Below are 23352 nucleotides of genomic sequence, written 5' to 3' on the forward strand. Positions count from 1 at the left end.
TTAAACCTTCGGGTCGTTGCATCACCTTGCTCCTCTCTCCTCCTTTATCATCTTCAGGCGGTTGGCAACGGCCGTTTTATACTCCCGTCGCTGCCCGTCGTTAGCTTAACATTATCCAACTACCATCACCATCATCACAAGTAATAGTGCCTCCCCATCCTACCATCAGTCATCACCATCTTTGCGCCAGAAACACACACCCCACACACACACACACACACACACACACCCTCGTCTACGGTCCTGTGTAACCATCTCTCCCTCTCTCTCTCTCTTTGTCACAGTGCGACTCCGAGGAGTGCTCCTTCACCCTGAACCCTAAGGTCTGCAACTACTGCATCCACCCCAACACCGACTACACCTTCAGCGTGGCCGCCGTCCTCTCCGACTCCCAGCTGGGGCCTGCCATCACAGTCAACAAGAAGATCGGTGAGTACCCAAGTTGCTTTCCTCCCCTCCTCGTTCACCTCTCCTGCAGGAGGAGATGATTTAGACCCACCAGCATAGAGTGCAGCCCTCCTCGTTCACCTCTCCTGCAGGAGATGATTTAGACCCACCAGCATAGAGTGCAGCCCTCCTCGCTCACCTCTCCTGCAGGAGGAGATGATTTAGACCCACCAACATAACGTGCATCCTTCCCGCTCACCTCTCCTGCAGGAGATGATTTAGACCCACCAGCATAGAGTGCAGCCCTCCTCGTTCACCTCTCCTGCAGGAGATGAGTTAGACCCACCAACATAACGTGCATCCTTCCTCGTTCACCTCACCTGCAGGAGGAGATGACCTAGACCCACCAACATAACGTGCATCCCTCCTCGTTCACCTCTCCTGCAGGGGATGAACCAGACCCACCAACATAACGTGCATCCCTCCTCGTTCACCTCTCCTGCAGGAGGAGATGATCTAGACCCACCAACATAACGTGCATCCCTCCTCGCTTACCTCTCCTGCAGGAGATGACCTAGACCCACCAACATAACGTGCATCCCTCCTCGTTCACCTCTCCTGCAGGAGATGAACCAGACCCACCAACATAACGTGCATCCCTCCTCGTTCACCTCACCTGCCGGAGGAGATGATCTAGACCCACCAACATAACGTGCATCCCTTCTCGCTCACCTCTCCTGCAGGAGGGGATGACCTAGACCCACCAACATAACGTGCATCCTTCCTCGTTCACCTCACCAGCAGAAGATGAACCAGACCCACCGGAATACGTGCATAACGTTGTGGAATGCTGTTGAACTCCTTCAGACATATAGAATCCTGGATTATAACCTAGCCATTAGAACTTCAGCCGTGGTTGCTGGATGTAAGAGGGGTGTATGGGTTAGGGGCAGTGAGGGAGAGGAAAAGGGAGAACAGGTGGTTATATGACAGGGAGAATAATAATGTACATGGTGAGGGAGACTATGGAAAGAAAGTACGAGGCAGCGAGGAGGGTGAATATGTGGGTGAGTATAATTGGGGAAGATACGTTCATAAGGGGGAATATGTGAAAAGAATAAGGGTGAGGAGAATCAGAGAAGAAACGCTCATAAGGAGAATATGCGAGGAGAATGAGGGAGTATTTGGGTGAGGAGAATAGAGAGGAGTACATGGGTTGGGGGGAGAATGTGGCTACAGGAGTAATGTAACCTGAAAGAAAAGACTTAACTGGATAGAAGAGGAGCAGGAGTTGGGGGGGAATGATAAACCTGCTTGCATCTCACGTGACGTAAACGTTATGAAATTGACGGAAATAGGCGTAGGCTGGGGGTCAGACGAGAGATGGCGGGTTGGAACTACGAAAGGGTGAGTGTGTGTGAGAGAGAGAGAGAGAGAGAGAGAGAGAGAGAGAGAGAGAGAGAGAGAGAGAGAGAGAGAGAGAGAGAGAGAGATTGAGAAGCAGGATGTGCTCAGCGGAGGCGAAAGCAACCGAGGCCACGGCAGTTACACCCTAAATGTGCAGTTGAAGGTCAAGCTCTTGTGTGTCTGTGGATGGATCATCCCCGAGTCAGGTCACGTACAAGTCGACGCCCACTTGTTGTGTGTGCTGACCCCCGAGGAGGACCTGTAAAATGACCTCCACTTAGGTTGTACCACTGTAGGTGGACCCCCAGGACTCGGTGTGGTGGTGCCCTCCCCGTTTCGTTGAAGACGACGAAGTCTACCCTTGAGAGTTGACTCGTACACTCCCCACGTATGAACACCAGACTCCTCTCCATCTTCAAGAAAGCTGAAGTAGCGATCTAACCTTCTACGACATTTCCCTCAATCCCTCATGCACGGGAGCTGTGTAGAAGGACTTGTGGTGGCGGCGTTCGTGGCCCTGGAGGATCCAGGGTAGCGATGACGGTGTTAGGTTTAAAACGAACATCTGACGATGGCTGGCCTCTTCCAGTCATCCGATGGGCTATTGACTACTTTTTTTTTGGTCGCCGTGTCTTCCTGATGACCCAAACGGGTCGCCAGACGAGCTTTGCTTGTCAAGGAGTCTGTCAAGGTTAGCTGTGCCAGGAGTTGTCAAGGAGTCGTAGCTTTCCTCGTAGCTGTTTTCGAAGTCTAAGTCAACCCTACTGTGGTTGTGAAGGAGTCTGCCAAGGGTATTGGCTTTGTTTGGGCTGTCAAGGAGTTTGTCAAACCAGCTTTGCCTTTAGCTGTAAAGAGAGTTTTAGCTTTGACTTTAGCTGTCAAGGAGTTAAAATAGTTTGCTTTTAGCTGTTAAGGAGTTAAGATAGTTTGCTCTTAGCTGTCAAGGAGTGTCGAGATAGATTTGCCTGTAGCAGTCAAGAAATCCTTGAAACAAGTTTGGCTTGTAAGGTCAGTGTCCTACCACCAGTTTTGCTTGCCACTGTCAAAGAATCTTGTCCTGGGATTAGCTTTCAGGTACCTGTCAAGTCGCCTCCTAAGCTAACATTATCTGCAGTTGTCCAGGTGTGTGTGTGTGTGTGTGTGTGAGACTACTTTTATCTGTCCCTGGCAAGAACTGAGGAACCAGCTTTAGCCCGCTGCAATCAGGGATGATCAAACAAAAGCTTTTATGTGTATCTCTCAAGGATGATCAGCTTGCCTTTCTTTCGGGAATGCCAGAGAGTCAGTCAAACTGGTTTTGTGTGTCAAGTTCTCGCCTGATTCTGCCCTCCTGCATGGCAGTGGTGTGCACGTCTAAATCTTCGGGAAATGCAAATGCTTGCCCTTGAGTCAAGAGTCCTCTTGGAATACATGAATGCTGAAGTCTTCTATTATAGACGTCGGCAGAAAATATATATATGAAGAAATTATTATATGTGTATTACAAGTTCGTGTTGAATGTGGGTTTTATTCTGGGGACATTATCGACAGCGGTTCCTGTGGGAGTCGTATGTTTATGTCCATGCACCGGGTGTCTTCCACTGCGTTCACATGTTTACGTTTTTGGGGGATTTGAGATTGAGGAGGAAGTTATTTGATGACAAGCATGTGCATGATTAGATATGTATTTCTCACATACAGGCCTTCATATGAGAAACCCAGAATCTTTCTGGTGATTGATAATATATATATATATATATATATATATATATATATATATATATATATATATATATATATATATCCCCTGATGATGTGATTATTACTCGAAAGTGCACTTGGGAACTTATCGTGTTTCATTTTCCCCGTGGATTCATAGGAATATATATATATATATATATATATATATATATATATATATATATATATATATATATATATATATATATATATATATATTATTCGGTAACGTCAGTTATATTAACATTCCTACGTCTGCCGTAAGTTAGGAGATAATAATATGCGTTCTTCAGGGTCGGGGGGTGTGAATGTAGTTCAACTATCCATGATAATCTCTCGAGTTTCTCTCGCGTCTGACACAAACACCTCCCATACCCCCGCAAATATTTGTCCCCTCTCTCCCTCCCTCCCTCCCTCTCTCTCTCCCTCCTTGTCCTCGATTTTGCGCCCCACCTCCTTGTCCTCCCGGAGATGTGTGCCGGGAGGTGGGAGTTGTGAGGTGTTGTCCGTGATGCACATCACTGTGTGTTTGCTCACCTGTGTGTATATGTATGTATATTTTTTTTTTTTTTCCTCTCTCCTCCAACAAGCGTCTTAAGTGAGACTCAGGCCTCATTAAGCACAGGGCAGTCGGAGGCTCACGAGCCTATATACTGTCAGCTCCCTTTCGACCTCCGTGTCGTGTCTCTCTCTCTCTTCTCTCTCTCTCTCTCTCTCTCTCTCTCTCTCTCTCTCTCTCTCTCTCTCTCTCTCTCTCCCCGCCTCATGACTTTTAATTACCTTCGTCCGCCCCCAATCTGAATTGTAGATCGCGATCGTAACAAGCGCACGTAAAGCAGTCGACTAGGTTGTTTGATTCTTTTTTTTTTTCTCCTGAATTCTGTTGTTGTATCTTCGTGGTTACGATAAGGACCAGTTCGTGTGGCCGACGTTGGATGTATTAGTGTTGGGGGTTCGGATTAAGTCTTTTTTTTCTTCTTCGGCTGTGAAGTTCGAATTTCGGCCCCGGTGAATGACACCCAGCCGCTAGGAGGGTAGGATGATGTGGCGTGCAGCCGCCAGGGGGGATGATGGTAGTGTGGCGTGCAGCCGCTAGGGGGGACGATGGTAGTGTGGCGTGCAGCCGCTAGGGAGGACGATGATAGTGTGGCGTGCAGCCGCTAGGGGGGACGATGGTAGTGTGGCATGCAGCCGCTAGGGGGACGATGGTAGTGTGGCGTGCAGCCGCTAGGGGGGACGATGGTAGTGTGGCGTGCAGCCGCCAGGGGGGATGATGGTAGTGTGGCGTGCAGCCGCTAGGGGGGATGATGGTAGTGTGGCGTGCAGCCGCTAGGGGGGACGATGGTAGTGTGGCATGCAGCCGCTAGGGGGGACGATGGTAGTGTGGCGTGCAGCCGCCAGGGGGATGATGGTAGTGTGGCGTGCAGCCGCCAGGGGACGATGATAGTGTGGCGTGCAGCCGCCAGGGGGATGATGGTAGTGTGGCGTGCAGTCGCCAGGGGGGATGATGATAGTGTGGCGTGCAGCCGCTAGGGGGGACGATGGTAGTGTGGCATGCAGCCGCTAGGGGGGACGATGGTAGTGTGGCGTGCAGCCGCCAGGGGGGATGATGATAGTGTGGCGTGCAGCCGCTAGGGGGGACGATGGTAGTGTGGCGTGCAGCCGCTAGGGGGGACGATGGTAGTGTGGCGTGCAGCCGCTAGGGGGACGATGGTAGTGTGGCGTGCAGCCGCCAAGGGGGATAGAGCATTGCGGTGCGCAGCCGCCAGGTGGAAAGGATAGTGTGGTATGCAGCCGGCAGGGGAAGGCCAGATGATGTGGCGTCTCATCGGTAGGGGAAGGGGATGATAAGTGTGGCGTGGGGTCGGCAGGGGTCTTCAGTTATGTACACGAGCAGTCTTCTCCATTTTCGTTAGGCGGAGAAGTTGTGCTTATGAGTGACTTCGTTATTATTCGGAGCCAAGTTCATTCATCTTAGCCCCATTTTTGACATGTATGTTAACGCGAGGTTGTATTTGATGTTTATAACTCTCGATAGATAGTAGTAGTTTGGAAAACATCGTTGCCAAAAAAAATCATGCGTAATTTCTGTCATGTAAAAAGTATGTCCTTAAAAGATTCCGTTAATGAGTCACATTTCTTTAAAGACGAATGCGTTCATATAAACGAGTTACGATACGAAACCCGTTGGCATTGCGTAATGTAAAATCGTTCTTATAGTACGATATCAGTTGCCAATTGCGTCATGTAAATCGTTCGTATAATACGATGTCACTCGCCATTGCGTAATGTAAATCGTTTTTCAATGGAGATGCGCGTAAGTATCTGTTCACAGTATGGTGGACGGTGCGTACCAGACCAGATGGTGTATTTTGGCGCGGGGATCCCGCTAGGCGGCGACGCTAGCAGCCGACACACACTGGGCGCTTCGCTACGCTAGAGCGAAACGGTCTTGTCCTTAAACCCATATATCGCTTCGAATATGGCCATATATAAAGCTGAAATATATATATATATATATATATATATATATATATATATATATATATATATATATATGTGTGTGTAGGCTTTTCTGGTGACGTTGTTCACAGGGCCTTTGCGCTCTGCTCTCGCTAGAGAGAAACGAGCTGTCACTCCGCCTCCAACCTTGCACTTATCTCCGCTAGATCTACACTTTCGAGTGAGAGTCATCCTGAAATGAAATCTGCTGTGTGGTTGTCGTCGTGGCCAACAGAAGCCAGCTTCCACCAAGTTCCTGCTTGTGGTCTGGCCCAACTCTCTCTCCATCTCCCTTGAGCAAGGAGGACAGAATGTTTAGCGTAAACTCCTCGTCATTGCCACCTGTTTCTGATGCATCGGGTTTCCCGGGCCTTCTCTCATATGTCTCACGCCGTCTATTTTTAACCTACATTCAACCTTCTGAGAGGACATGTAAAGAGGAAAAGGGGATTGAGGGGGGGGAGGATTCCTTCAGAGGCAATATGTAAAATAGCGTCGGGAGCGGGAGACCTCTCGTCCCCCCCCTCCACATTCTTGACCGTGTCCTGCTGCTGGTAACTGATGCAGCGTTACCAACGCCTCCCAGGGGTCGCTGGGGCACAGTGTTGCCAGCGCCGGAGAAAACACACACACACATACCCCTCAGCATTGGTATTCCTGATCTGTTGTGTAGCGCAACAACTCCTGTGTCATTTGTATGCTTAACTGCTGACTGCAGGTGCGCTTGTATTGGTATGCTGGACGATTGCCAAACACACTATAAGAAAAAAAAATAGATGGACAATTAGGTACCAATTAGTTGGCGTAGGAATTTGGGATGGTTTATGTCATCATAATCACTTAGGAAGATGTATGTTCGGAAAATCCCGTACCCAAACCGCTAGTTCTTGGGAAGTCGTCTTCATATGACATTTACTGATTATATTTTTTTTTTTTCAAACTATTCGCCATTTCCCGCATTAGCGAGGTAGCGTTAAGAACAGAGGACTGGGCCTTTGAGGGAATATCCTCACCTGGCCCAATTCTCTGTTCCTTCTTTTGGAAAATTAAAAAAAAAAACGAGAGGGGAGGATTTCCAGCCCCCCCGCTCCCTCCCCTTTTAGTCGCCTTCTACGACACGCAGGGAATACGTGGGAAGTATTCTTTCTCCCCTATCCCCAGGGATATATATATATATATATATATATATATATATATATATATATATATATATATATATATATATATATAGTAGTGTGTGTGTAGGTGAAGCATTGATTTGAGTAGACTCGCTCTTAATACTAAAAAAAATTCGAGTGTATTTCAGGCCATGGTCAAGGATCATTATTATACTGATCGATTGACTGTGTTTTCCAATCTTCATTATGGTGTTTAGCTCCTCAGTAGACCCTTCAGTCACCTCCAATCGCTCCCTCATCATGCTCATCTCTCTCCTTCGCCTCTAATCCCTCCCTCGTGTCTCTGATTTCTCTCTTTCGCCTCTAATGCCTCCCCTAATCCCTGCCTTACCTCTCTTAATCTCTCTTTCACCATAATGTGTTCAGTCGTGGTGCAGACCACCGACATCGTGGTGCGAATCCCTCCGCCTGGTGCTGGCTTCGTCTTCCCCCACTCTCTCTCGTCTGGGACAGCCGTGGCGCCACCATCTACCCAGCGATGACTCCCAACCCTCATCTCTGTCTGGCCTTACGAATTAGTTTGACCTTAGACAAACGATGACCATTCGGAGGTAGAAGAGTACACTCCGATTTTGACAAGTCATACTGAGTAGTTCCGGACAGTTAGTGCTTATTGCATTTCTGGCAGTAATTAGTTCCGAAAGTGTATTGAATGTCAGGGTTTCTCTGTTTGTCTTAGCCAAGGGTCCTGTTATTCACAGATTTCCTAACAGAGTCGTACATGAAGGGGCGGGATAATGGCATAGGGTAGATAGGAGGAAGTCGCTTGTTATATACTGAAGCCTCTTGTATACAAAAAGATGTAAATGCCATACGTAGAATAATAATAAAAGTATTATTTCTTCGTAGTAGAACATAAGTGGCATAAGCTTGTAACATGAGAGATTGTGAGAGCTAATAGAAGGTCCGAGAAAGCCAGAGTGAAAGGGGCAGTAGGGTGAGCCAGGCCCCCCGGGCTAGGCTAGGCTGCCCTTGGCTCCCCAGGCCTCTCCACCTCTGGTATGTACTCTGGTCAGGAAGTGTGATATATTAAAAGAGATTCCGTAAGTCTTTTGGTGGTGTGGTCACACGCATTCATCATTGTCATCATTGAGGAATACTGATTTGACGGTCAAAACACTTCTTGGATGCTGTTCATTATTATTATTATTATTATTATTATTATTATTATTATGATTATTATTATTATTGTTGTTGTTATTATTATTATTATTATTATTATTATTATTACTATTATCATTATTGTATTATCATTTAAGAAATACTGATTTAACATTTCCTGGGTGCTGTTCATTATTATTAATTATTATTATTATTATTATTATTATTATTTTTATTATTCCTCACTACGCCTTAGAAAGTGGCATTTTTTTTTTTTTTTTACTGAAAATAGTTTGGGAAATTTTTATCTACAAAGAGCCCCGCCCGCGGTAGGGGCCAGGTCAGAGCCTAACCCAAATTTTGTAAGGCTTCTCCCTCGTCCTGAGTGATTGATCGTATATCCCATGTATTTCTCCTGACGGGCGCGGGGTGACCCTAAACCTGGTGCTTTATGGAACATCACTTAGCATTAAACAGTGTTACAAATGGTTTCTTTCTTCATCTTAATCTGTTGGAATGGTTTTGGACTCCGGCGGTTCGTGTTACGTGGGTAAACCTTGTCGATTAAGTGCCTGTGTCCATGTTAGAGCATTCAATATAAAGCCAATGTCATTATTCTCGTAGGTAGGATGGAGAGAAAAAAATAAATTATCAGATTTTGGAATTTGTCATAGGAAAAATGGTATATGATTATAGCTTCTGGCGAGAAATTAGCAGTACAGACGAGTCAGGAGATGTTTTACGTTTAACAAACATTGCAGCGGTTCGAGCCACTAGGCTAGACCAGTGTGTTTATATAATGAACCTCGCCATCCCGAGGCTTGGGTTTTGGATGGAAGGGTTACTTGCCCACCAACTTCAGGTTGTAGGGAGACAGTGACTCTCTTAAAAGTTACTTCACGTCACTTTTTTTGGAATTTCAGACTTCCGTGGCTCATTAGGTCTGCTCGTGTCCGGACATGGGTTTAGGGTTAGGCTGCGCGCGGAGTTTTAAAGTTGTCGTAGGCAACGCCACTACTTTTTGGGGTAGGGGTTGGTGGGTGTGGGTTAAGGTTTTACGGGGCATCCCCAGCAGGAGACTGATGATGAGCCGCCACGAGAAAGCAGTTGTCATCTGACCCCAGACGAACAGGTAGCTCGGGTCGCCCAGCTTGGGTGACCTGACACCTACTTTCTCAGTCTGCCTGGGGAGGGGGGAAGTGTGGGTACTGCTCCTGGTGGTGGTTGTGGTGGGGGTTGGTGGTAGTTAAACTGTGGTGGTGGGTTGTGGTAAACAGAATGGTGGTGGTTGGCGGTAGTTAAACAGAATAGTGGTGGTGGTTAGTGGTAGTTAAACAATGGTGGTAGTATTGGTGGTTGGTGGTAGTTAAACAATGGTGGTAGTATTGGTGGTTGGTGGTAGTTAAACAATGGTGGTGGTTTGTGGTATACAATGGTGGTTGTGGTGGTGGTTGGTGGTAGTTAAACAATGGTGGTAGTGGTGGTGGTTGGTGGTAGTTAAACAAGGGTGGTGGTTGGTGGTAGTTAAACAGTGGTGGTAGTGGTTTGTGGTAGTTAAACAATGGTGGTGGTTTGTGGTAAACAATGGTGGTTGTGGTGGTGGTTGGTTGTAGTTAAACAATGGTGGTAGTGGTGGTGGTGGTTTGTGGTAAACAATGGTGGTTGTGGTGGTGGTTGGTGGTAGTTAAACAAGGGTGGTGGTTGGTGGAAGTTAAACAGTGGTGGTGGTGGTTTGTGGTAGTTAAACAATGGTGGTGGTTGTGGTAGTGTTGGTGGTCGTTAAGGTGCTATTGGTAGCGGGTGTTGTAGTGTTTCAGTTATTGGCGGTAACGTAATTTGTGGTAATGGTTGTTATGGTGACGTTTTAGGTACTAATGGTAAGAGATAATTTGGGTAATGATGGCGGTAGTTTTGGTGGTATTAATGTTGATGGTTGTAATAAGTTGCCTGGTAACGTTGTTGTAGTTAGCATTGCTTGCAATGTTACTGTAAAGGTACTGTTGTAGTGATGGAGGTTGTGGTTGTATATACTGGTTGACGAGGGTTAGTGTTAACGCCAGTGGTAGTGTTGTTAGTAGCTGGTGGTTGTGGTAGCTGGTGGTTGTGGTAGCTGGTGGTTGTACTGGTTGTGACGATGTGTTGTTAAAGGATATGTGGCATTGTTGGTTGTAATAAATGCTGTTTTCCAACATGCGTTACCTTGGCTGACGTTGTGCCCTCACTGGACAGTGCGGTTTCATTGTTTTCATTGGAAATTCATGAATTTCCAAGTGGAATATATTGTTAGGGGGAAGAATAACGGGGACAAAATTGGTCTGTAATTGTATTATTGTAAAGTTTCACCAAGTCTGTGAGGGTTAGTCGCGTCACCGTCTCAGTGTTGCCATCGACAGATAGTAACATTGTTTCTTTTTCCTGTGACTTTAAAGAAAAGTGTTTCTTATGCATATATGACGGTGGTAAAAGAAAAGAAAAACACAGATCTGGTGCGTGTCAGTGTGTCATAAAACGAGGAGCGAGTGACGGCGCTTGAGGGATAATAATACTAAAATGGACGCAGGCGTGTTGAAGATCTGGACACTGCGAGTGTTGCTGGTAATTATGCCATTGTTTACGAGGGAGGACGGCAGCACTTACATGACATGTGAACAGTTCACAGACATACATGACAAAAGAGTCAGTAAAAGAGTTGACGAACTGCTTGGTTAATTTTGAGCAAATTGTTTAATCATGAAGATGCTGTCGTGGGTGTAGAATTTCATGCTAATTTTTCCTGTAACTGGTCTCAAAATCATATTGGAATACCATGCACAGACTATAGCTTGCATTTAGTCACGGTGCGCGAGGGATGAAATCGTGATGAGGTTAATACCATTAGGTTTATGCCCGTGGCGATTATCATCGAGTGGAACTGGTGGTATCAGAGAGAAAGTTGATGGTAATGATAGCAGCGAGGAATAAGGTGATTAAGGGATTGGATCTTCATTTGCCGAGGCTTCGAACCGACACACGTCCAAGGTAGGGAAAGTGTCATTTCGCCCACGGGTGAGAGAGAGAGAGAGAGAGAGAGAGAGAGAGGACCTAATGATCATTAATTACAGTGAGTAAATTCGTTTCAGCTCCGGATTGTAAGTGAAGCTCTTAAGTGAGTAGAGGCAGTACATTATCACACACCAACAGAAAATGGGTAGCATGGTAGGTGAAAAGGGGAAAGTGACGTGAGTGAACGCGAATGAAAATTACATATTAATGTAAAGGATAGATTATATCAAATGCTAACTTCCTCCTCCTCTTTATTTTTCCTGTGGTATTGTGTATAGGGCTATTTGGGGTCTGTTTCTAAGACTGGGATTATTAAAAGTTGTCGGGTGTTCAGACGCGATGAGACATAGATCGAAGAAGGGAGCTGGGAGGTGCGACCTGTGGTGAGGTAGGGTGGGGGTTTGAGAGGCGGGGAGGGAGGAGGGCGCTGCAGGAGGCTCCGCCGACGACACTTTACCCTCACGACAGACGTATCCTACCAGGCTAGCCCGCCGGCGGCCGCAGCAGCACCTGGTAGGACGTCCTGAGGGAAGTGGGTCAGCAGGACACTACGGATACCCCCACGACGCTCCAGCCAGGGTGGCCAGCGCTCAAGACGGAAGGCTTAGAATATACGTTTTCTCTTCTTTTCTCGTTCCTTCTTTTTTTTTTTATGACTGGGTGGTTTTCTCTCCTTTCTCCTTTTTTTTATGACTGTGTAGGGGGGCATTTTGAGACGGTTTTGACAGGGGTATTTGATTACCGGTGCCCTAATCATTGTCATGTACATCACTGAGGTAAAGCTGGGGGTTTATCTGGTTCAGAGGGTGATTAGGGTGCCCACGATTGGAGGATTAGAAGGCCTAGAGGGTTAGGGTGTCGAGGCGGGGGAGGTGGGAGAGACGTGGGACGTGATGATAAAGATAAGGATCGGTTGGAAGGGTTAAGGAAGGAGAGAAAGTAGGCGGGAGAGGTTGTCCTCCCACAGTGTGGCCAGGTGTTCCTGAGGGAGAGAGTTACGACGGCCTGGTGGAGAGGAGAGGTGGAAGAAGGAAGGTTGATGTGTGCGGCGAAGGTGTCTGTGTATGGTGAGGCCAGAAGCACGCGTTGTGTATGGTGAGGCCAGAAGCGCGCGTTGTGTATGGTGAGGCCAGAAGCGCGCGTAGGGTGAGGTGCAGGAGCTGGGGAGGTGAGTCGGAGGCGGGGAGTGAGTAAAGCTTGGGAGGATGTGTGAGGCTCGGAGACGACGCTGGGGAGAAAGACACCTCGGTTACGTCAAGCAATATAGCTATATTTTATTTTCACGTCGGGGGAAAGATATATATATATATATATATATATATATATATATATATATATATATATATATATATATATATATATATCGTGGGAGGTATGTCAGGTATAATGTCAAGGTGTGCATGTGATTGAAGGATATGGAGGAAGAGAGAACACAGTTGCAACCCAGGTAGATAGTTAGACGGATGAGAGGAGACGGGAACACAGAGGTGATGATGGTAGGGAAAGGTTAGGGGGGTAGGTATAGTAAGAGGGCAACGTGTGTGAATTAAGTCCCCTCCGTGAAAGAAGAGGCGGTAGACGGGGCTGGAACGAGTGAAGGCGATAGGGACAGTGACGTCCTGCAAGTGATAGACAAGAAGTGAGGGGGAAGTGAGTCTGGGAGACACGAATGCGGGCCCCCCCCCCAAAAAAAAAGGGTGACATCGGTGACAGTAACAGCATTTATGGCGTCAAGGTTGGGTTGTGGCGTGGGGGCTCTCGGCTGCGGGCGTGTGAAGGCTAGATGGGCGGTGTGGGCGTGAGCAGGATGGGCGGCGCTCCAGATAATACTCTTTTAGTGGGGCTTATGTAGGCGGCAGCGACCTCTACCACCACCACGCCAGCCAGGGAAAGCTACCGAGGACCGTGGCACGGGGCCCTGGCTGCCCCTGTGTATGGTACCCGCTTAACGCCACACACACACACCAGGTACTTCATGTTGGACCGAAGTACTTCGCTGCTCACGCGTGCCATCCCTTGGGGACGCCTTAATCCCACGCAGGACACGGGGGTGTGGTGTTGCGGTGGGACACTGCTGAAGCGTGAAGGGTGAAGGGCTCCCTCGTAGGACATTAGGGTTGGCGGTAGGATCCTAGTAGCGTGAAGGAATCCCTCCCAGGACGGCAGAGGTGGAGGAAGGACACTCCCCTTCCCTCCTTTCGTCTGTAGCGTGAAGGAATGCCTCCTGGGACATTACGGGTGGCGACAGGACGCCCGTTCATCCTGAAGGATATAACTTAGGACATGGAGGAGGAGGGGAGAGAGAAAGGGTGAGGGAGGTCTTGCACCAACCGTCGGGAGTGAGAAAGGTTAGGCAATAGTTTAGGGAAGCTCGGGCAGGCGGGCGGGCGGGCGAGCGAGGTGTGTAACATATATACAATTTTCCCCAAGGTTGTGTGTCACCCTCTTCCGTATTGCTCCTTTTGGTCAATAATGATAAGATCGTCGGTAGAATATTCAATATTAGAAAATTGTGAAGGTTGAGCTTGAGGGATAGGTTCAGTAAAGTTATAATAAATGTCTGCGGTGGCCATGAAGGAGTGTGTGTGTGTGTGTGTGTAGACGAGGTTTGGTTCTTGGGTGGACGCGCTGGAGACTTGGCAGAGCGGTCGCCAGTGCTCCTCGTACGTCTCCGTCATCCTTCCCTTTGTCTCATCCGTTTCCACACTCTCTTTCTCTCTCAGTGAGTTCTCCGCACTCGCTAACCCACACCCTCCCACCATGGCAGCGTCTCCCTCCCCTCCGTAGGTCCTCATGTCCAGGTGGGACGCCCTCCGTCTCGCCCTTGTGTGCCGGCAGGAGCGAGGGAGGGAGGGAAGGTGCGTGCGAGTCTTCCCACCTCATATAATCTCATAACTTCATGAGCCACGGCGAGTTTACTCTTATTATGAGCATGTGTCGTTCATTTTCTGTTAATATTTGTCCTCGTTGTCAATATGCTTCTTCTGTGGCGCGCTGCATTTTCGTTTTCTATTTCCTTACACAGAAGGGAACCCGGTTCACGACCTCATGACACGGATGAGAGAAATATATATATATATATATATATATATATATATATATATCACTGATTCCTTTATTTTTATTGTGTCGTATTTTCTTCGCTTCTCGGAGAATCCATTTCAGATTTGATTTAGAACAGCGACGCTTCGTAAACCGTGTTCACGTTGCCTGTCCTAGCTCGCTCTCAGCAATGTGTGTTCTGTCCTAGCTCACTGATATGTGTGTGTGTGTGTGTGTGTGTGTGTGTGTTGCCGGACTCCGCCTGCCAGTGTTTACACCTTGATCGCCAAAAAGTCGCCTTCGGTGAGACTCTCGTCAGTCCGTGGAAGGGGAGGGAGTAGTATGGCACAGTGTCGTCAGGCCCCCTTCCTCGCGCCCCCTCAGAGGGAGTCTGTCGAACGTATCCGTGCCCCAGCACCGCGCCGGTGAGCAGCCTTGGCGCTGCGGGAGCGCCACGTATTATAACGGGTGCAGCCGGGGTCGCACAGCAGTGGTATAGGATTGGGTAGTTCTGTCATCCACACCAGGTAGTGGAGACGAGGACACAGACCTACCCCATCAAATCTCCATTGAATCATCCTTGAGGGTCTCTCTCTCTCTCTCTCTCTCTCTCTCTCTCTCTCTCTCTCTCTCTCTCTGTCTTACGCTTAATCGACCGCGAGTTTGGCGCCCGTAAATAACCGGGAGTGCGTCTGGCGTAATGTGGCCGTGAGTCGGCATTCCCCTCGTAATCAAACTGTTATCTGTGATGGCTCTCCCGGTCGTGATTATACGCCGTGTGTGTGTGTGTGGAGCGGGCGGGCGGGCTGACCCCGAGCATAAGGAGGGGTCAGGAGGACAAGAGTCGAATCCCCCCTGGTTCTGGGGTACCAGTCATGTGGGCTGCTGACCGCATACAGATCCGAGCCGCGCGAGACGCTCTTCCGTTGGATATTTTGTCTTGTTTGTGTTTCTGTCTTGCAGGCGGCGGTGTGCACGTAGGCGCCTAGGTGCCGTACGAATGACATGCTGTGTTGAAGGATGTGTCTCTCTATAGTTTTGTAATCATTTCGTCTGTTTGTTACAGCTCTTAGTGGTAACCAGTCGTTAGCGATGGTTTGCGAGCGACGTCCTGTCGTCAGCGGTGGTTTACGAATGATTTCCCCGTTCGTTCGCCATGGTTTGGCGAGCGATGTCTCGTTCGTTAGCCATGGTTTGTGACACATGTCTCGGTCGTTGGCGATGGTTTGCGAAACATGTCCCGTTAGCGATAGTTTGCGATTTGATGTCCCGTCTTGTAAATCATAGGCGAGTCTTTCTCCTTCCTCTTGTAAATTTAAGGTTTCTCTCTGATCTGTTGTGGTAAGATGGATCATCATCGCCACCGTTAACGGGAATATCTGTTGTGCTCTGAGTCACCCATGAACCGCGGTCTGTCACCCATGACCCGTGCTATGATGACCCATGAACCGTGCTCTGAGTCACCCCATGAACTGCGGTCTGAGTCACCCATGAACCGCGGTCTGTCACCCCATGAACCGCGGTCTTAGTCAGCCATGAACCGTGGTCTGTCACCCATGACCCGTGCTATGATCACCCATGAACCGTGCTCTGAGTCACCCATGACCCATGCTCTGAGTCACCCATGAACCGCGGTGTGAGTCACCCATGACCCGTGCAATGATCACCCATGAACCGTGCTCTGAGTCACCCCATGAACCGCGGTCTGAGTCAGCCATAACTCATGGTGTGTGTGTGTGTGTGCGCGCGCGCGCGAGTCCCAAGAACCGCTCCATTCTGTGTGAGCAAGTTGGAGAATGCCAATAAGACGCCGTTACAGAAGGGATGACGGAGGCACGGCATCTGCATGGCAAGTGACGGAGTAAATTCGTTAAGGCAATTGAGGATGGCTCCGGGTGAGCGAAGCCTCGGGAATATTAAGATCGACTCCCTGGGGAAACAAATGACAGTCGGTGGCATATGAATACTGATCAATGAATAACGCTGAATGGACGAAACGAAGGGGCAACGTGTATACATTATACATTCAGGAATAGATGTGAATGGTCAAACAAATGAACGATAGTTGAAAGTGAATGGTCAAACAAATGAACGATAGTTGAAACTCACCTTCCCAGATCTAAGAATGGGAGAGGAAGAAAAGATGAAGTACGAAACAAGCGAGTGTCGCCTCCAGACTATATACACTTCAGGAGCCAACGAAGGGAAAGAAAACGAGCGTCGGCCGGTGTGGCGTAGCGCATTACAGCCTGCCGTCATTACATCGCGTAAAATCTCCTCCCAATTTCCATACGCCTGACGCACGCTGAGGGTGTTAGCTGGGTGTCTGTAATGTGTGTGGAGCGAGAGCACACAAGCCACGCTTCTTACCTGCGCCTCATGGTTTACCCTACCTCGCGGAGGAGGAGTTTGACGTGAGCTCTAAGTGGGCTGGACGTAGGGATTGGATTGGATGGATCGATCCCTCGGTGCCCCTCCCATCACGTCTTATGTTTACGTTTCCTCGCATGACTTCCCACGTCTGTGTCCCTCTACGTCATCATGAAGGATGCGTCATGTTACGTCATTTGTTGATGTTTTACGTCCCCTTTGTTATGGTCGTCAGCTGGATGGACTCCTGTCTGTCCCAGTGCTCGCTCCCCAGGACGGCTGTCTGTCTACGGCTGGCTTTGAGGTTCACTATTCAGCCAGGCAGCTAAGAGGCCGGGCGGCCGGCTTGGGACTCCATGTTCACGTTGTTATGCCGGTCCGCCTCCCTGACCCGCCATTAATGACTAGGAGGCGCATTCCTAGCGTGCCCTGACACCGTTCCTCGGGCGCCAGGCTCCTGCAGGCGTAGGTGCAGGGAAGGATTGAGTAGGAGGCGGGTAAGAGGACTAGGCAGAGGGAAGGTTGGAGGAAGTGAGTGGAGGATGGAACGCGATAATGTACCTTTTTTTTTTTTTTCTTTGGTGTTCCTATATTACGTTATCGAAGAACTGAGAGAGAGAGAGAGAGAGAGAGAGAGAGAGAGAGAGAGAGAGAGAGAGAGAGAGAGAGACGGTTCCAAGTACAGAAGAACCTCATGGACCAAAGAGCCAGCATGAGATACAGTGACATTTGTAAGGTTATTGGAAACGTCAGGACGAAGCGTTCGCTCGCTGGACTGAACGTAGGAAACCCGAGAGAATTTGTGTGGTCTGAAGCAGTCACGTTGATTGGCCTGATTATTACGGTGATTAAAGGCGGCTTGGCAGACGATATAGCTATGGGAAAGATCTTTTATATATATATAAATAAATATATATATATATATATATATATATATATATATATATATACTTATTATATATATATATATATATATATATATATATATATATATATATATATACTTATTATATATATATATATATATATATATATATATATATATATTTCGTATCCTTATATATGGCATTTATGACGTGTGCGTTCCAGCCCCAGTCCCACTGATGGTGGAGGAGATCATTGTGCAACATCTGGACTTGAACACGATCAACCCGTTCAGTGATACATAACCTTTGGTGTTTATATGGGAACGGGGAAAGAAACTCGAATGAGGTGAGCTCCGACCTGCTCCCTTCAGTCACGGGGGGGAAGATAGCAACACATCTGGAACACCTGTATCATCGCCCTATCATCTCGACGTTATTTGTTGGCTTACGATAACCCTCGTTCAAGACAGGGCTATAACTCGTTAGAATGATCATTACGTAGTTTAGGTGTTTGCGTCGTGGTTTCTCGAGAAATCATTCATCCTAGACAGATTATTAGATTTCTGTTATGATATAATCAGCCTGTATGATGAGAGAGAGTATAGCACATATCACTTAACGTAGATTATCAGATGGCGTTCACCAAGGTCCTGCAGTCATGTCTTAATAGCAAATTGAAGTCGCGTGTCACAAATACGTATTTCACTGGTTAGTTAAGAATATAAAAGACGCCGTGAAAGGCTCCACCGAATCGGCGAGGCGTAGTAAAGTGGCGTGGCGTGCCACGGGGTAGCAATAAACTCTGGAACCAGCTCTTCTCTCTCTCTCTCTCTCTCTCTCTCTCTCTCTCTCTCTCTCTCTCTCTCTCTCTCTCTCTCTCTCTCTGTTAGATATTAATGGCACTGATGATACGTTACGCTCGTAAGACACGGGAGTCTGGCAGACGCGACGCCAGGCCAGTGGGTGAACAAAGGCCTCGACGACAGTAATGGGACACCCGAAGAAGCAGGAGAGAGAGAGAGAGGTGTGACGCGCTCACAACTGATAGACTGGGGCTCCGCAGGCAGGTGGCTAATGAATGTTAATGTCGGCAAGTGGAGAGGTTGGCGCATCGGCAGTTAAAGAAAAATACGAGACGACAGAGGCTACAGCGCGAGGAATTTTTTTTTTTTTGAGCTTCAAAACGTAAATTGAGGAATAGGAATCCAGGTGTCTTAGTCCCCAAGTCCAAGGTTACAGCTTGTAGAAGCAACGCAAAAGAAAAAAAAAAGATTTGTTTTAGGTTATTTTAGATTTTTGTCTGATAAAAAACAAGTCTTCTCCTCGCTCCCTTCACCTGAATATTGTGCTTTGGTCGCCTCACTTTGGGGAAGAGGACGAAGGTGGAGAGACGAGAGCTCGCGAGACGATCTCAAAACGAAGCGACAGATCCCAGGGAGAGGAAGGACCCCTGTTGATGACCCCGAAGTTCTTCAGCTGAGATGAGAGAAGGTGGACAACCGGGCCGGTGCTCGCCTCACTTGGGGAAAAGGACGAAGGTGGAGAGACGAGAGCTCGCGAGACGATCTCAAGACGAAGCGACAGATCCCAGGGAGAGGAAGGACCCCTGTTGATGACCCCGAAGTTCTTCAGCTGAGATGAGAGAAGGTTGACCGAACTGTGCGACACACACACACACACACACACACACACACACACACACATGACCAAAGGCTCTTGACGGTCTCAACCGTGGTGGCAGGTATTTGAGGAGGACTAGTTTCCACGTGAGGTAATGGAGGCTAAGCGAACTCGCCGGCGATCTGTCTTACTTCGAGTGGAGCAAAAGACTTGACCTTCGACGGGATTGTTAACAGCCCCCCTCCTCTTTTTTTTTTTTTCTATAGTTGATTAGCCGTGTTCTGCGATAGCGAGTTGGCGTCAGGAACAGACGAAGAAAACGCTGCCTCCGATCACATTTATGAACAAATTACATGAAATAATGATGATCAGAATAGTTAAAAGCAGGTGTGTATATATATATATATATATATATATATATATATATATATATATATATATATATATATATATATATATATATGACTTAATAAATTCGCTTTAAGTCCACTGTGGTATCGTAACTCCCCAACTGAGCTATGGCAAATATCTTGAGTTATGATGGCATACCTTCGCTGTGTTGTCGTAGAACTGCCGACAGGTATCGTAACCCCCCGCGACTGACCTGTCGTAACAGCCCACACTAGTTATCGTGCGTGACAAGAGCCGTGACAGCTCGTTTCATTGTTCACGCGTCGTGTTTCACTCTCGCGCATAACCACATGTCGGGGTTTTACGAGTTGATGAACGATGTTTGGTGACCTCTCATGTTCTCTCTCTCTCTCTCTCTCTCTCTCTCTCTCTCTCTCTCTCTCTCTCTCTCTCTCTCTCTCTCTCTCTCTCTCCTCCCAGCGAGTTTCACCATGTCTTTCCCATGAGAATGTTTCACTATGTTTCCCCCTCTGAGAGTGTTTCACTATGTTTCCCCCACCCTTTGAGTGTTTCACTCTGCCATCCTTGCCTTGAGTCTGGTCCACTGTGCTACCACCGTGAGTGCTTAACCATTTCCCTCTCCGCCAAAAATGTTACACTACACCCTCTTCCCCACCCCCTCTGAGTGTTTCGCCATTTCCCATAATCCCTGAGGGCGTTCCGCCGCGCCCTGGTGTAGGAGGGGCCTCCGTTGCGTGGGTACAGCGACCCCCTGCAGAACTTGTCTTACTGGGACAAGGCGACATGGAAGAGGAATGCCAGGGCTGCGCCCTACGGATCGGGGGGCAGGAATGTTTTTGCAAGGTCACCTCCCCAGCGGATCCCTGACCTGGACCCGTGTCACGGAGCTGGAGGCGCGGGATCAAGCCTTGACCTGCAGTAGACACGTGAGGGAGGACAGTAAGTGGTGGGGACTTGCCAGGAACGCGTGGCGGATCCTGTACCGCTGAGAGCACCCGTGTACAACGGGAGAGTCCTTATCATGGCTGAGCACCATCCCTGACGGCAGGATTGGATCTCGTAGGATCTGGTCAGGCTCGAGTCCTGTGTGGTGGCTGACTCTCGTGGGCGTAGGTGTATGTGTGGTGGCTGACTCTCGTGGGCGTAGGTGTATGTGTGGTGGCTGACTCTCGTGGGCGTAGGTGTATGTGTGTGGTGGCTGACTCTCGTGGGCGTAGGTGTATGTGTGGTGGCTGACTCTCGTGGGCGTAGGTGTATGTGTGGTGGAGGCTGACTCTCGTGGGCGTAGGTGTATGTGTGTCGTGGCTGACTCTCGTGGGCGTGGGTGTATATATATATGGATATGTACGCGAGAAGGATAAACAAACAGAGGACCTGTGGGTCCTTGGCGATGCTTCCTGCCGTCGCGGACGGTCGGTAGTAAGTATCCTGAAAGGGTTGGAAGGACTCTCAAGGCCTCAGGTTTATGGTGATGGCGTGGCGTGGAGGGAGGAGAGGCAGAGAGGAGGGAGGAAAGACGAGAGAGAGAAGGGAAGTGGAGGGTTTGAGGGAGAACCTGATGGAGGTAAAGAGGACTAGAGGACCAAGTCTTATGGGAAAGACAGTGTTATTGTGTCTCCCAAAACTAACATTACTTTTATAGTCATATATATATATATATATATATATATATATATATATATATATATATATATATATATGAATACGAATAAAGTGTATATGAACGCGCACCTTCCTCTTGCACAAGGGGTCCCAGGTTCGATCCTGGCTGATGGAGCTTTGTATGATATATATATATATATATATATATATATATATATATATATATATATATATATATATATATGTGTGTGTGTGTGTGTGTGTGTGTGTGTGTGTGTGTGTGTGTGTGTGTGTGAAATAATGATAATGATAATAATGATAATAATAATAATAATAAACGACTGTTCCTGCTTTTTTAGATTGGAAAATTAATTTTCCTCACGATCTGTAATTCCCTGTAAGAGCTGTAGTGAAATGTTTCTTTTATAGTGAGTGAATGTCTTTCAACCATATATCCTTATTAACAATTGAGCCACTTACTCTTAGAACTCATCAAAAAGTTTATTATGAAAAGGATGTCATGTAACTGTCAGTGTTGCTTTGACGGTATATATTCTTAACAATACATAGACTTCTTTTTTTCCCCCTGTAGATTATTGTGAAATATAGAGTTTTTTCCTTTTTTTAACCTTTTGCTTTTTCGTCTTTCCAGGTAAGTTGTGGCAATATTGATGCGAAGGGGGTATGCCAGGCCGTCACTTTCAGTTGGTATGTACCCTTCACTTTCCCCGCACTTCACTGTAACACCCCAGTAAACACTTCAAACCATTACCACACCCCTCCACCACCACCACTACCAGGAACCAGTATATATATATGTAGAATTTGTGTTGGAAAGGATCACAATTTTGCGCGTGATCAAGATATTCCTATGAGTCCACGGGGAAAATGAATGTGATTATTACGCGATGTGATCTGATGATGTGACTATTACACGAAAGTGCACTTGGGAACTTTTCGTGTTTCATTTTTCCCCGTGGACTCGTAGGAATATATGTAGAATGTGTATGAGAATCCCAGGATGGCCTGTTCGCTAACGCTGTACGTCTTGGGAGGAGGCGGCATCGCACGTCAGAATATGAAACCCGATTCATCAAATGTAGTGATTGAGAATCGTGGGTTCATCGTCATGTTAAAACTTAGTTGGTTGATGATGACTCCACGTAGGACGTGTGTTTGTTGTCCAAAGGTCATCTGTCGCTGGGCACGGTGGTGTGAACGACGGGGTCGCCACGTGGGAGAGGTCGTGTGAACGTGTGACCACCCCCTCCTCCCCTCTTCCCTTGACCACGACGGTATACGACCCTTGGATATGCAGGCGATCGTGCCCCTCCAAAAGGTCGTACCCTCGCCCCTCATTAAGGATCGTACCGTCGTGCTCAAGGATCGTACCATCTTACTCAAGGGTCGTACCATCCTGCTCAAGGATCGTACCGTCGTGCTCAAGATCGTACCGTCTTGCCCAAGGCTCGTACCGTCGTGCTCAAGGATCGCTACCGTCTTGCTCAAGGATCGTACCGTCGTTGCTCAAGGATCGTACCGTCTTGTTCAAGGCTCGGACCGTCGTGCTCAAGGATCGTACCGTCCTGCTCAAGGATCGTACCGTCGTCTTGCTCAAGGATCGTACCGTCCTGCTCAAGGATCGTACCGTCTTGCTCAAGGATCGTACCGTCGTGCTCAAGGATCGTACCGTCGTGCTCAAGGATCGTACCGTCTTACTCAAGGATCGTACCATCCTACTCAAGGATCGTACCATCCTACTCAAGGATCGTACCATCGTACTGAAGGAGTTAGCAGTATGAGGTGTACTTCAACTTGGTGTTGGCTGTCAAGGTGTGTGGAGAACGGTTGTGTGCCATATGACCAGACCCCTTCCGTCTATATACATACCCCCCCAGCTAACCAGACCCCTCCGTCTATATACACACACCCCCAGCTAACATTATACACTAGGGCATTGCCTCTGTGTAATTTACACCTGCCGATACGTACTGGGTATTAAAACAATGACGTTATGAAGGCTAAGGGACTCTTAAAACACAAGCAGGCAGGCAAGCTACGGCTTACATGAAGCATTGTATTATGATTTGGACCATACTAACGCCATTCACCTGCTCTCCCGTTTTCCGTGATTAGATATTCTC

The 23352-nt window shown here is 47.9% G+C and overlaps 1 protein-coding gene across 2 annotated transcripts in view; it reads left to right on the forward strand.

The window, feature by feature from the left end:
- The window catches only part of LOC139763502 (uncharacterized), a 182565-nt gene that overhangs the window by 66520 nt on the left and 92693 nt on the right, over positions 1-23352 (forward strand). For both annotated transcript variants that reach the window (XM_071689633.1, XM_071689632.1), the window contains one exon: positions 285-429. In XM_071689633.1, coding sequence (XP_071545734.1) covers positions 285-429 — 145 coding nt within the window. The remainder of the gene's footprint in view (positions 1-284; positions 430-23352) is intronic.

This window comes from Panulirus ornatus, chromosome 47, assembly GCF_036320965.1.
Source record: "Panulirus ornatus isolate Po-2019 chromosome 47, ASM3632096v1, whole genome shotgun sequence".
NCBI lineage: Eukaryota > Metazoa > Arthropoda > Malacostraca > Decapoda > Palinuridae > Panulirus > Panulirus ornatus.